Source organism: Astatotilapia calliptera, chromosome 15 (genome assembly GCF_900246225.1).
Source record: "Astatotilapia calliptera chromosome 15, fAstCal1.2, whole genome shotgun sequence".
Classification (NCBI taxonomy): domain Eukaryota; kingdom Metazoa; phylum Chordata; class Actinopteri; order Cichliformes; family Cichlidae; genus Astatotilapia; species Astatotilapia calliptera.
In genome coordinates this window covers 25,542,258-25,557,236 of record NC_039316.1, presented here as the reverse complement: position 1 = coordinate 25,557,236, position 14,979 = coordinate 25,542,258, and the positions used below count along the sequence as shown (strand labels likewise).

Below are 14,979 nucleotides of genomic sequence, written 5' to 3'. Positions count from 1 at the left end.
CGCCCGGCATAGGAGGAACCAAGTGCTAAGATTTGGATGATCCTCCGTGTTTTCTGTGACAGTGAGACTGAAACTCTGGATCAGCCGAATCTTCCTGTGATTTTGGATCAATATTCAGTGCATTCCACAGTGACGGCTTCTGGCCGTGAAAATAGTCTGGAAGTTATGTGACCTAAATCTGAACAGTTTTATCTCCTAAAAAAATAAAGTTTCACATGACAGGAATCATAGGAAAGCCTTCAAGGTTAGTTTCTTTAGTTTTACATGAGTCTGAGATGAGCCCTTCTCCGAGGGACAGCTCATAATTGAGTTTGATTTTATTGCTCTATTTGTTTATACTTTAAAAATACATCTATACACACCTGTCAGCATCAGCTATTGTCCCTCTGACAGATCCATTTTAGAAAATGAGACATCTTCAGCATGGAGACCTATGGTTGATTCCTGGGCCACAGGCAGGAGACGGGGGAGAAGTCAAGGTACAGAGTAGGGAAAAAGAAAAGCCAGAGTCCATCCCACTAATGCTTTATTAATGTCTCACAATATTTTTTAATGGAACTACTTTAAATTAAAACAACAGGCTGTGCATTTTTAAAATTTCACAGTGAGAAAGAATGAAGGGCAGATCACGTAAAATGACAAAAATAAAAATTCAATTTAATTCAGTTCACTTTTATTTATATAGCACCGAATCACAGCAACAGCTGCCCCAAGGTGCTTGATAATGTAAGGCAAAGACCCTACAACAATGCAGATAAAATGCCAACAATTTACGAGCAAGCACTTTGGCGGCAGTGGGAAGGAAATGCTTGCTTTTAACAGGAAGAAACAGGCTCGCAGAGGGGCGGCCATCTGCTGCAGCCAGTTGGGGGTGAGGAGAGAGAATAATGTATAAAAAATAAGGGACACTCTCATCATGGCCGGGGTTTGGCTGCTTCTTTTATGTGTTCAAGGTTAAAAACAATTATGCAAAGTGTACGTGTCCTTGATTATAGCTCCTCCTACAAGTGTCCTCTGTCGTCCTGAAACATTTTACGATTCACAGACTGGAGGACACAGGGACAGTGTCTATAACAGTAAAATTAACATAAAAAAACAATAAAGCACTTTTCAAAATCAGTCATAAATCACATAGAAGTGCATTTATTGCTGCAGGTCTCTAAGTAAAGACAACTCACAGAGTGGGAGTGGACCAACACAAAGGTATCTGCACTTTGATGCTTCCTTTACAAGAGGATACACTAATATACCTTTTGGAAAAGAAAACAAATCCCACAATTCAAAGTGTTAAGTGCTTATTTGGATTTTAACGAATGAATTCAACTTCAGTAATAGAAAAGCTGGATAGCGAACAGATGTCACACTGTTACATCTCTGCAGCAAAGAGAAAAAAAATGAGAGTGAATAATATAAACATGATAAATTGGATACATCCTCCCTCTGTGTGATGGTTGCCATTATTGCAATGCTGTGTGGACTGTGTGGCAGCTGAAGGCTCTCACAACAACGGGTAGTGTAGAAACAATGGCAGACTTTAAAAAAGGCTCACATTTCTCTAACGGAAGCAGGTACCTCTAATAAGCATCTGTGCTGATGCACAAAAAAACCTGGTCTCACAGAAATAGATCTCCTAACACTGTTTTAATGTTACAATGTCAGAGCCACGTTAGAGTCAGTTGTGAAGTCTGTAGTAGTGCACACATGAATTATTTCATGTGAGCTAGCAGTATTGAATAATTATGTCTGTCAGTGATGAATCATTGATTTTTGATTTTTAAACTTTTTCAGTCAAAGGTAACTCTGATGCTTAACCCTCACCAAACCAAACAGACACTTAAACAGACATATCACTGATGTCATTGATGTGTCTGTTTAGGTGAAGAATTTGTTGTAGTTCAAGATTCATTCAGCTTTTTTGGTACGTCGTATGTAAGGTCATGGTATGTTGTCATCTATTATTATCTATTGCCTGCCTTTTATTATTGTTTTATTTTAAAATTTGTGTTTTGACTATTAGTTCCTGAAGATTAATACTTTTACAATGACCATCTTCTTTTTGATTGCTAGATGTTAGTAATGGTAAGACTACTTCTAGTAATTTCCTCTTATCTAAGATATGCAGTTAGTGTTGAGCTGGTCTTCCAGCGTCGATACGGAAGATGACAGAGCGCAAGTGGAAACCCAAGTGAACCATCATGCATCATCAACATTATCTGAAGCTGCGGTCATTTCCCACAGACTCTTACACAGAACACAGAGACACTGAGGAGTCATATGACCTAAGTCTAAACCCAGCGTACAGACTTTCAGTGAATGTGGTGCTGAAGGTGTGGAGGTGAATCAGAGTGTCAGAGGAGACTGTATAGAAAGACAGAGTGCCAGCAGGACAGTCCACATACACCCCTACTCTGCTCTTGATGAGGGAGGAGGAGATGGATGTTTCCCGGTTATTGTGCCACACAGAGTAACCACCATCAGAGCAGCTCAGACTCCAGGACTGATCATTCCAGCCAAACCTGCAGTCGGTCCTATCTGCTTTTCTACTGATTCCTCTGTAACTTACTGCTATAAAGACCCCCCCACTCCACTCGACCTCCCAGTAACAGCGACCAGTTAGAGCATTTCTACACAGCAGCTGAGAGCAGGTATCAAATCTGTCTGGATGATCAGGATACGACTGTTCCGCTCCCACTATCACCTTCCTGTTGTTGTTAGCAAGTTTGAGCTTCCTGTTTACTGAGTTTGTGTCCAGTTCAAGTTCAAAGAAATCTGATGGAAGAAGAGAGGAGACATAATAATAACTAACAAAAATATCATTTAAAGATAGGGTTTAAAGACAAACTGACAGGTGGCTTTTTTTCAGCAGTCAAACTTACACTTCCTAACATCAGGTTTCAACCTGTGTGCTCCACCATGCTCCACCCTGGATGAAAGAAGAGTTGGGATGACCATCAGCACCATCATGAACATAAAGAGTGATTTAACAGACATCTGTACCCTGACCTCAGTTTCCATTTTACATTTTTTTGAAACCTGCTTGTGTTGCTTATAACCGTATCATGATAATAATCCAGTGTATTTCACTGGATTATTGACAAAGTTCACAAAAGAATACTCTGCATTATAGATGCATGTTGCACATAATTATGACCATTAACCAATCTATTCAGAAGAAATATATTACACAAAAAATGTGAAAAGTATAAACTTCTTATGTGATGTAGATTCATTCTTCGGAAACCTCTGTGGTTCATCTGTGAAAAGAAATTTTAAGATCTTGTCATATTCCTGTACCTGAGAACATCAAGTCTCCAGTGTGAATCCTTTACTCCAGCCCATAGCTGTTCCACTCCTAAGTGTCCTGGATGATTGTAACTCAGATCCAGCTCTCTCAGGTGAGACGGGTTAGAACTAAGAGCTGAGGCCAGAGAAGCAAACCCTTCGTCTGTTACCAGACAACCTGATAGACTAGAGTTAGTAAAAACAAAATTCAAGCAGAAAGTAAAGAAAAACCTACACTTATTGACCATCTGCACCATTGGATGAACATTAAGATTGATTTAAGACAGTTGTATTCTGACCTCAGAGTTTCCATTTTACAGTGTGGACTTTTTAGTCCAGCGGAAAGCAGCTTGACTCCTAAATCCAGCAGATTGTTGTTGCTCAGGTCCAGATTTCGTAGATGAGAATGATTGGAGCTAATAGCTGAAGCTAAACAACCACAGCCTTCATTTGTGACCTGACAACCTGACAAACTGGATAAATAGAGGTCATGAAGTTAAAAACAAAGAATAAAACAAAAAAAAAAAAAAAAACAACCCAACAAAAACAACAAAAAACAGATGTTGGCCACCCATTTCAACATTTGGACATTTTCACACGAGCATTAGTTGGCTATATTCTGACCTCAGAGATTCAATTTTACAGTGAGGACTCTCAAGTGCCATCGAAAGCTGCTGTACTCCAAAATCTTTGAGATTGTTGTTGCTTAGCTCAAGCTTTCTCAAATGGGATGAGTTGGAACGAAGAGCTGAGGCCAAAGGAGCGCAACCTTTTTCTGTTACCAGACAACCTGACAGACTGAGATTGAATCATGATTAAATCACACAACATTAAAGAAAAACCTTTAAAATAAGTCAAAATCTAAACATTAATTAATTGTATCCTTACCGGAGTGTTTCTAGTTTGCAGTGAAGACTCTGCAGTCCATCAGATAGCGGCTTCAATCCGGAATCCTTCAGGTTGTTGTTACTTAGGTCCAACTCTCTGAGACCAGAAGGCTGAGAGCTAAAAACTGAAGATAGAGTTTCACAGCTTCTCTCTGAAAGGTTGCATCTGTTGAGCCTGGGGAACAATTGCCAATGAAGACAAAGTGATTTATTTAAGTCATACAAAATAAAAAATATCCAATTTCCTTGACCTATTCACAGATCCACCTACAGAGCTCTGTTGGAAGCTTTGATGACTGGCAGGAGATTTACAAGAGCCTCATCTGAAGCAGAGTATTTCTTCAGATCAAACACTTCAAGTTCTTTTTCAGAAGACAATAAGATGAAGACCAGAGCTGACCACTGAGAAGGAGACAATTTTTCTGTGGGGAGACGTCCTGAACTCAGGGACTTTTGGATCTCCTCCACTAGAGAATGATCATTCAGCTCATTGAGACAGTGGAACAGATTGATGCTTTTCTCTGCAGACAGATTCTCACTGATCTTCTTGATGTATTGGGCTGTTTCCTGATTGGTTTGTGAGCTACTTCCTGTCTGTCTCAGTAGACCCTGTAAAAGAGTCTGATTTGTTTGCAGGGAAAGACCCAGGAGGAAGCGCAGGAGCAAGTCCAGGTGACCTTTTGGACTCTTTAGGGCTTTGTCCACAGCACTCTCATGGAGATGTTTGAGTTTAGATTTGGGTCTTACTTTAGACAGCAGAGATGTTGTTTGTTGTTCTCTCAGCAGGTTGACTCCAGAGTTGATGAAGGTCAGATGGACATGAAGAGCAGCCAGAAACTCCTGAACACTCAGATGGATGAAGCAGAACACCTTGTCCTGGTACAGTCCTCTCTCCTCTTTAAAGATCTGTGTGAACACTCCTGAGTACACTGAGGCTGCCGTGATATTGATGCCACACTCTATCAGGTCTGATTCATAGAAGATCAGGTTTCCTTTCTGCAGCTGATCAAAAGCCATTTTCCCTAGAGACTTGATCATCTTCCGACTCTTTTTATTCCAGTGTGGATCTGTTTCAGCTCCTTCTTCATACTTCACATTATTCACTTTGGCCTGAACCACCAGGAAGTGGATGTACATCTCAGTCAGGGTCTTGGGTAGCTGTCCTCCCTCTCTGGTTTTTAGCACATCCTCAAGAACTGTAGCAGTGATCCAGCAGAAGACTGGGATGTGGCACATGATATGCAGGCTTCGTGATGTCTTGATGTGGGAGATGATCCTGTTTGATTTTTCTTCATCTCTGAATCTCTTCCTAAAGTACTCCTCCTTCTGTGGGTCAGTGAATCCTCTGACCTCTGTCACCATGTCAACACAGTCAGGAGGGATCTGACTGGCTGCTGCTGGTCTTGTGGTTATCCAGATGCGTGCAGAAGGAAGCAGGTTCCTCCTGATGAGGTTTATCAGCAGCACATCCACTGAGGTGGACTCTGTAACATCAGTCAGGGTCTCAGTTTTGTGGAAGTCCAGAGGAAGTCGACACTCATCCAGACCATCAAAGATGAACAAAACCTGGAAGTCTTCAAAGCTGCCGCTATCTTCTTCTTTGGATTCAGGAAAGAAGTGATGAACAAGTTCCACCAAGCTGAACTTTTTCTCTTTCAGCACATTCAGCTCTCTGAAAGTGAATGGAAACATGAACTGGATGTCCTGGTTGGATTTGTCTTCAGCCCAGTCCAAAGTGAACTTCTGTGTTAGGACTGTTTTCCCAATTCCAGCCACTCCACTTGTCAGCACTGTTCTGATTGGCTTATCTTTAACAGGTGAGATTTTAAAGATGTCTTCTTGTCTGATTGTTGTTTCTGGTCTGTCTGATTTCCTGGATGCTGTTTCGATCTGTCTGACCTCATGTTCATTATTAACCTGTGCAGTCCCTCCCTCTGTGATGTAGAGCTCTGTGTAGATCTGATTCAGAAGAGTTGCATTTCCTGCTTTAGCAATTCCCTCAAAAACACACTGGAACCTGTTCTTTAGGTTAGCCTTGACTTGACGCTGGCACTTTGCAGTCTGAATTCCTACAAATTAAAAACAATGACAAGTTAATAAAGCTTAATAAAAGGTCAACTTCTTTTTTTTTAAACACACTCCATTAAATCTATTCTGCCAGAAAACTTCATAGATGTGATGGAGATGCGTAGAATCTATACAAACAGTTTGAAATGTCAACTTTTTCTGTTGCTTCTTTTTCTGCTTTCCATTGTGTTAAAATTCTCTTACTGCACTGCAGACGGTCAGCCAACTCTTGCTGCTTCATTCGCTTCAGGAAATCCACTGTAATTCTCAGAAATGACTCGCTGGTACTCTTCCTCTCCTCCTCGTCAGATTCCAACACCTCCTCATTTTCCTTCAGATTCTCTGCATTTTTGGGGTAACCTGGACTCAGAATGTTCTGGATCTTTTTCAGCTCATTCTTCACAAAACTGAAAATGTTTTCCTCCAACATCTGGAACCCAGAAAAAGGTTGTTTAACTTCAGTTGAGACTGACGAGAAATGTACGCCTTTGTAATAATACACTACAGTTAATGTGCCAGAATTTATTCATTGCTTCCATTCATCCTCCCTCTTCCGCTTATCTGAGTCACAGAGGAGCTGGAGCTGATTCCATGAGGTGAGAGGCAGTGTGCGCCTTGATCCAGGGCTAACTCAGAGAGACAGATAACATTCACACCTATTGGCAATTTAGAATCAAATTAACCTAACCCCAACAACTGCATGTCTTTGAACTGTGGGAGAAAGCCAGAGCACCTAGAGACAAACACAGGGAAAACTTTACACAGAAAGCCGCTGGCCAGATGGTGGAACAGTGCTACCACCACACTGAACTGCTGAAGTTATAATAAAAATAAAATCAAATAAATTATTTATATTTATATACAGGCATAACTAAACAATGTACCCAGTTGTCACGGCATGGGTCTAGGGGTCCAAGGCTCATGTGTTTATTGTGTTCTGCTATCTCTCTCCTGTTACTCAGTCTCTCTGTGTGTGTTTGTGTGTGTGTTATTTACATCCGCGTAAATAACATACACACGTTTTGGTTTGCTGGAGGAATTATTCCTGAGCTGGAGGCAGCCACACCTGCCGTTCGATATCCGTGGCCAGCTGATTACCGTTGTCAGGAGCACTGGCTTTAAGAGGGTGGCTGAGCTCCTGCCGGCGTCAAACACTTTAAGTACAGCCGTTGACTAATGTGTGTTAAAGACCTCGCTATAGTGGATTATTCTGCTGAGCTGTGTTTTTTTGTGTGCCACCACGAGTTGGGGGCGGAGTGCGTCTATTGTCATGGAGGGAAGTCACGGTTTGGAACTGGGGTTTTGGAACATAATAAAATAAAGTTTAATTACTTTACTTCTAGAAAACAATCTAGACTTCCACTCACCATAAATACGTAGTCCAGATGTGTTTGATGGTGCAGGACCTGCTGGTCAACACTGCAGAACACATTTAACTTTAGTATAAGTACAGTTTGTTTAAGGGGTTCCTTTCTATAATAAATTCTGATGGAAACAAAGTAAATACTTGTATGTGATCCCAAAAGCTTGATTCTGTTCATCTGGATGTTGTGTTTTCAGTGGGAGAAATGTTTCATCACTCATCCAAGTAACTTCTTCAGTCTCAGCTGACTGCAGGTTTCCCCAATCCCACTGAAAACGCTACATCCAGATAATCAAAATCAACTTTTGGGGACTTACTTATCTAAATGTTGGATATGATGTATTCAAGGAGGACGCAAAATGAAATTCTTATATTCTTACCTGTTATCAACAGACTGGGGTCCATCTTGTAAAAATATGTTCCATTCTATAGACCCACAGCTGGGTGCAAGCTGTGCGTCTGGACTTTCCTGAAGGACACTGTTAGAAGTACACAGATTTAACACACTCCACTGAAAAATTCAGCATAAAACATCTACTGAAAAAAAAAGTAGGGCATGTAAGGTAAAAACTTGGTGTGGAGGCAAAAAGTAAAAACATGCAATCAAACCAAAAAAAACTGGTACCACATGGGTCAAATGATTTCAGTACAAGGAGGCATACTGAAGGAGTCCTTAGGAAGGATCTCCAATGATGCACTGAGCACTCAATCTTCTCCTTTACTCTCTATACTTTTATATGACGCTATTGCATGTCACTATATTTGTTCCAGCTCTTTCTTGTAATCTGCAGTCACACAGATAATTGTACTTAGTGTTCTTGGAGCTGCTTTTTTCAGTGTGTAAAAAACTTCTGGTTTTATGGACAAAATTTCTTGGTGTAGCCAAGAAGAGGGTTTCCAGACAGATATTACCTTTTTCAGGATTATCTGACCATCATGAACTCTCCTTATGAGGCCATTGCTCTCAAAATGTGTGAATACAAATTTTTTTTTTTGCAACATCATAACGAAACAAAACCAGTGGGCGCAAGAAACTATATCAAACACACATATGCAAATGCACGCACGTACACACACACACACACACACACACACACACACACACACACACACACACACACACACACACACACACACACACACACACACACACAGTGAAGCTTACTAGTTTTTAGACAACTGCCAGCTCTGAAATTTGCTGCGTCTGTCTTTCGTCTGTTCGCTCTTCGCGGACTCGCAACTTGATTCAGGTCCAGTTTCTGTTACAGCAGAGTCCAAGCTGCTCTGTGTCTTTTTGCTTAAACACAACACACACACACAGACACACAGACACACACACACAAGTGAATACAGAAGAACAAAAAGACTCAGCACAAAACAAACTGTATCAAACTTTAGGATTGTTGAGTTATTTTTTGAAGGAGGAGAATTAGTAACATTGTTAACTTCACCATTGTAATCTCTGCCCCACATTTACTTTGTTCCCATCTCATCACCTAAAGCTTGGGGCTATTGTGCTGCATTGGCTGTGCACAACATGCAAATCACTACTAATCAGTAAAAGAACTTGAAATTTAACAGGCTGTGAGAGAAGAAGTTGATGACATAGAGCTACATTCCAGCTTCCGCTTGTTAACTGATGCTATAAACCACCGAGTTAAAGTGCTTTAAGAGCACAGGTGGAAGACGTGTTATGTTTTTAAGTGATGATGAGCTCCTCTTCTCCTCTTGCCTGGCAGCTACATATTCACATCCTCTGTCTCTGCTCTGCACATGTCCAAACTGTCTTTACTCATCTCTAATCTTTCTGAAAATCTGAACTCGGACTTGTCCCTTCTTTATAATAGTTTCTGTCTCCATATCTATTTTTTTTTTTTTTGTGTGTCCCGTTTGGATCTTTAGCCATCAGAATTGTTGTCTTAAGGCCAAGAAAGATGCCAAGCGGATTTATTTTACCAAGTGGATCATCATGGCCTTGCCATATTGGTCCATTTGATTGACCTTTATTATAATTATGAATTTATTTTATTTTCAGTTGCTACAAACTGAAAATAAAATAAAGACATGACTGGGGGATAGGACAGGGAGAAAGAATGAAAAGAAAGAATGAAAGAAAGAGAGGGAGAGAAAGAAAACCAAAGGGGAGAAGAGACGGTGAGAAGGGGGGGAAGAAAGAGAAAAAAACAAACAAACAAAAAAACAAAACACCTGGGTCACCTGTATGGAGAAAAAAAACAGAAGAGAAAGCAAACAGCAAAGAGCAACATAATAAAAAAACAGCACCATCACAATAAACTAGCTAGCAGTAGATATCAGTAGATACTAAATAATAAACGATATTGTGCAGCACGCAAGATAGACAGCGCACAATGTGCTTTGAGGCAGCAGCCAAGAAAGCTGTAGTCCGCGTCTGTGAATACCCGTGTGTACACCTGTGTGGATCAGCATGCTTGCATTCCAAAGGTTTCTCCATGTAATGATCTGCTAGGGAGTGTGGGGAGCCACAGCCCCGTCCTCCAGGGTATGAAGCAGGTATGGAGGAGATCAAAACTCCAGACATCCAGAGGCCCCCAGAACACAAGAGACCAAGGAAGACCAACAGAGGGGCAGCCGCGCCACTGTCCCAGTAAGAGCTGAGGAGAGTCCCAGATGAGGGCTCACTCAGCAGCCGCGGAGCAGAAGCCAGGGGGAGTTGCAGTGACGCGCCCGTGAGCTCCGCCGGCAGCCAGCTGTGCCTGAGTGACCGAGCCCCAGGCCGAGAGGCCGGGGGCACCCCACCTCTGAAGTGGCCCGAGCGAGCCCCAGGCTCCAGGCCCCGATAAGCGGCCGCCAAGGAGTGAGCTGGTGTGTACCCGGACGCCCACCCCCAGACACAAAGAACCACCAACGCACCGACACCTGAGGGAGTCCGCCACTGGCAGGGGAAGTGGTGGTGGGTGGAGATAGGCCTCCAAACCTTGGAGGGCCTGAGATGTCCCCAGAGAGGTGGCGTCTGATACCCAACCTGACATATAGACACAGACATACAGCCACACACAGACACAAACATCCATTCCCACCCTCATGCTCTCATATGCACTTACTCCACACTCAACCAACGTGGAGACAGACATAAAGAGACGCTGTACACACGATCACACTCCCCAAGCGTACTCTACGAACCGGGTCTAGGTACCCTTGTATCTCCCCCTCCTGCAGAGAGTTCCTGGCACAGAGAGTTCCATATCTACTGACATTCCTTTTCTCTCTGGAGCACACCTCCACCACTCCACGCTCTCTGATCCACCCCACTGACCCCACACTGATTGTTATTAACTTTACAAATTATCACTTCTGTAGTTTGTTCTACATCACCTCAGAGATGTCCACTACATTCCTGCTTTATTGAAGTTTATGCAGGTGGATGCTTCTCTAGTGTCCTGGATTGTTGATTACCTGACAGGAAGACCACAATATGTACGTCTCCCACAGTGTGCGTCTGACAAGGTAATCAGCAACATAGGGGCACCCCTTCCTCTGCACCCTCTACACCACAGACTTCAGCCACTGCACAGAGACCTGCCATCTTCAGAAGTTTTCTGATGACTCTGCGGTGGTTGGATGCATCAGCAGGGATGATGAGACAGAGTACCGGGCTGTGGTCGACTCCTTTGTCACGTGGTGTGAGCAGAATCATCTGCAGCTCAACGTGGCAAAGACCAAGGAATTGATCGTGGACTTTAGGAAGACCAGGAAATACTTGACCCCTGTTTCAATCCAGGGGGTCAGAGTTGACATTGTGGAGGACTATAAATACCTTGAAGTACATATCGACAATAAACTGGACTGGGCTACAAACACCACAGCACTTTACAGAAAGGGCCAGAGTCGTCTCTATTTCTTGAGGTGACTGAGGTCCTTCAACATCTGCCAGAAAATGCTCAGGATTTTCTACGAGTCTGTTGTGGCCAGTGCGATCCTCTATGCTGTTGCATGCTGGGGGAGCAGGCTGAGGGTCGCAGATGCCAACAGACTCGATAAACTGATTCGTAAGGCCAGTAATGATGTGGGGATGGAGCTGGACTCCCTCAAGGTGGTGTCGGAGATAAAGACAATGTTGGATAACACCTCCTACCCACTCCATGACATGCTGGTCAGTCACAGGAGCACGTTCAGTGAGAGACTGAGATTACCGAAAAGCACCACTGAATGACACAGGAAATCATTGCTGCCTTTGGCCATCCCCCTGTACAACACATCCACTTAACACACTGTTTACTGCAACAGGCATTATCGAATTTCCCAGAGGAACCCACCCGAGGGATTAATAAAGTTCTATCTTATCTTATCTTATCTTAACAGCTACACCCTTCTTGCACATGTTCTTTTTCAGCTATTTATTAATAAGTGACTTTTATGTATATATATACCTGTATATATTGTGCTATTCTTAGTTAGAGTATTGTCTGTCTTTGTTAATGTTTGTTTATAATGGAGCACTGTAATAAAAAATAATTTCCCCTAGGGATCAATAAAGTATTCTGATTCTGATTATTAAATCTCATCACTGTGTCCTCTTGAGTCTGCATTTGGGTCCACCCCCAAACATCCGCCCTTAGGCCCCCTCAACACTGACCTTGTTGTTTTTGTAAAGTGCGCCGAGATTAACCTTGATTTGTATGAAGTGAACTTTAACCCTTTCTTGCATGAATTATGACAACCTCAACCAGGATTTTTTTCTTAAGTATTTTCATCCATCTTTAAACATGAAGATTTTTGAACTTCTTTTTTTTTTAAACATGTACTTTTCAAAGAGTTATTTTTTTTTAACCCATAACAAGGGTTAAGGCCGCAGGAGTAGAAGAGTAATTGGTTCACAGGGAACTGAGACATGTAATTTTGACATGTTTAGCTCTAAAATTTGCAGTAGCAATTTAACTCAGACTCAGTAACTTTAAAGCAAAGTGGTTAGCAGTGCAAAGAGTGGAGCTGTGCTTTATTTAACTCATTGGGTTTATATGGGACATGTTATCATTTTACACACATCGCTCTGGTCATAACATGCTAACTTCTGAATAATAACTGATTAATTATTTCTGTATAATAAACAGACTTACTGTTTTTTAAATAAGGGCTTCTTTTTCAGTCTGATATGATGTTTGCTGCTCGCTGACATGGGTTCAGGTTCAGATCCAGCAGAGTATGATTTGTACCACAGCTTTTTTCTTCTACATAAAACACACACACAGATTTGAGTGATGACATCACTGCCTCATCGGTCAGACATGAGCATCTCTGATCAGTTTGGACTCACAGAGGTTACAGCAGTGTAATGTGGAGACAAAGGCTGTATCCCAATTCAGGGTCTGCAGCCTGAAAGGCCGCATTTTAAGGCCGATTACGTCACAGCGACGTGACGAAGGCTGTCCCAATTCGAAGGCTGCTCAAAATGCGGCCCTGAAATGCGTCCTTCATTTCCCTGAATTTTAAGGACGTGGCGGTGTAGACTTCTTGGCCCAACATATCCCAGAATGCATAGCGCGGCGGTGGGTGTGGATAATTTTGCCGAAAAAAAAACGCGGATGAGGGGCGGCCGAAGAGTAAACTTTAAGTAAGTACTGAATATTATGTCACTTATTTATGTGCAAATGTTTAATAACAAAGAACATTAAACATTGCTGTTGGCCACATGTCGGCAAAGTTATGTGACATTAGTGACGTTTGTACTAACTTGGTTTTAAAGCCTTTACTTTAAAATATACGCCATTCAATAGCTGACCTTAATCTTACAGAGAATGATCAAAGCTCATGTAGAAACAAACAAACAAATGAACAAAAGATTTTCTCTTTCATTTCTGTCAAACAAAGCTGTATGAAACGTTTCCAGCTGTTAGTATCATGGTTGCTAGGCAACCTGGGCAGCGCAACGGAGGCTAGACTGTCCCATTTCACAAGCCTCGCACTTCTGGCCTTAGCGGTCTTTAAGTACGCGGCCCTTGAGGATCGTTGAGGCTGTGTACTTTAAGGCTGCAGACCCTGAATTGGGATACAGCCATTGAGCAGTAGTGAAAAACAGGAAACCAGTGAGAAGGTTTACTGGGAAACAATCAGGATGTCATTTCTGTGTTCATGTTGCTTTCAGGCCCCTCTTCTGTGGAACCAGCTTCCAGTTTGGATTCAGGAGACAGACACTATCTCTACTTTCTCATAGGAGATTATGATTGTTGGGTCTAGATTACAGTATTAAGGGCCTGAGGTGACTGTTGTAATATCTTTATTCAGAACACTGAAGTTTCACTCTGTCAGTGTAAAATTTGTATCTCTCTGTTTAATCCAACCTCATGTTGGTGTAGTGCCCTGAGTCACTGTCCTCTGAAACATATACATGAAAACAAAAACTTACAGTACCTTTTAGAACTTTTTGAAGACCATTGTTCTTTATAATCAATCGGCTCGTCGAGGGACATGTCACTCTTTACAGACACAGAGCTGGGTTCATGTTCAGGTCCAGCAGAGTGTGATTTGAACCACAGCTTTGGTCTAACACAAACACAAACAGAGCTTTGAATGTGAATAATGATGGAGCAGTGATGTGAGTGCTGAGCTGTGACATGGAGAAGAGTCCTGATAGTCATAGACGGTCCTCTCACCTCTGAGCTTTGGTCTGGCTCTCATGTTCCCCACACAGAGTGGCTGCAGAGGGAGGGACTCCCTCCTCTCTTTGCTCACACTGATCCATAGCAAAGCCCACACCTTCACACGGAAACAGCAAACTAATAGTTAACAGTGAAAGAAACATTGGTGAGACAAGCTGAGACAGGCTGGACAATTATGGACAAATGTATTAAACCCTCCAAAATAGGGCTAGCCAGCGTTGGGACCAGGAAGTAGAGTTGCAGTCTTACACGCCTCTCTGCAGCTTCTCTCCTCCTGTTACCCTCCCCAAAACCCATCTCCATAGAGACTGTGTCAGCTCCCAAACAGACAAAAAACAAACATAAAAAACACAAAGAAAGAACAATACAGCATCCACATCTGAACTAAAGAGTAAAACAGTGAAATGTGGATTATTAAACATTAGGTCTCTCTCTTCCAAGTCTCTGTTGGTACATGTCTTAATAATTGATCAATAAATCGATGTCATATGCCATGGGAGTGTCTGGTCGGATGTGGTCCAGGTTCCTGCGGTGGAGTTGGCCAGCTCATCACCTGCTTCCAATTTCCGGGCCTCCATCTGGAGGGTTTTTAAGCCAGCGTTTCCTGCCACTCCTTGCCAATTCATCCTGCTACCACTAGTGTTAAACTTGGCCTGCGCTGTGTTTGGACTCCGTTTGCCTGGATTGTGGGTTGATCCTGTGTTCTCCAGATACATCACCCGTCGTGCTCATCAGCAGCGCTGGT

The 14,979-nt window shown here is 42.4% G+C and overlaps 1 protein-coding gene across 1 annotated transcript; it reads right to left on the bottom strand.

Moving 5' to 3' along the window:
* Positions 1-651: 651 nt before the first annotated feature.
* Positions 652-14,510, bottom strand: LOC113006608 (NLR family CARD domain-containing protein 3-like). The gene is made up of 14 exons (XM_026142677.1): positions 14,229-14,510; positions 13,987-14,118; positions 12,696-12,806; positions 8,765-8,896; positions 7,980-8,078; positions 7,604-7,655; positions 6,441-6,666; positions 4,441-6,238; positions 4,171-4,344; positions 3,907-4,080; positions 3,582-3,755; positions 3,295-3,468; positions 2,877-2,923; positions 652-2,769 (listed from the first exon to the last, which is right to left on the bottom strand). The coding sequence occupies exons 1-14, from the start codon at positions 14,375-14,377 to the stop codon at positions 2,243-2,245; spliced, it is 3,969 nt and encodes a 1,322-aa protein (XP_025998462.1). The 5' UTR covers positions 14,378-14,510; the 3' UTR covers positions 652-2,242.
* Positions 14,511-14,979: the final 469 nt, after the last annotated feature.

Coding starts and splice junctions, on each gene's coding strand:
- LOC113006608 (XM_026142677.1), bottom strand. CDS start 14,377: ATGTTTCTTTCACTGTTAACTATTAGTTTGCTGTTTCCGTGTGAAGGT. Junction 6,239..6,440: donor GGCTGACCGTCTGCAGTGCA/GTAAGAGAATTT, acceptor TTTAATTTGTAG/GAATTCAGACTGCAAAGTGC. Junction 4,345..4,440: donor AAAGCTTCCAACAGAGCTCT/GTAGGTGGATCT, acceptor ATTGTTCCCCAG/GCTCAACAGATGCAACCTTT.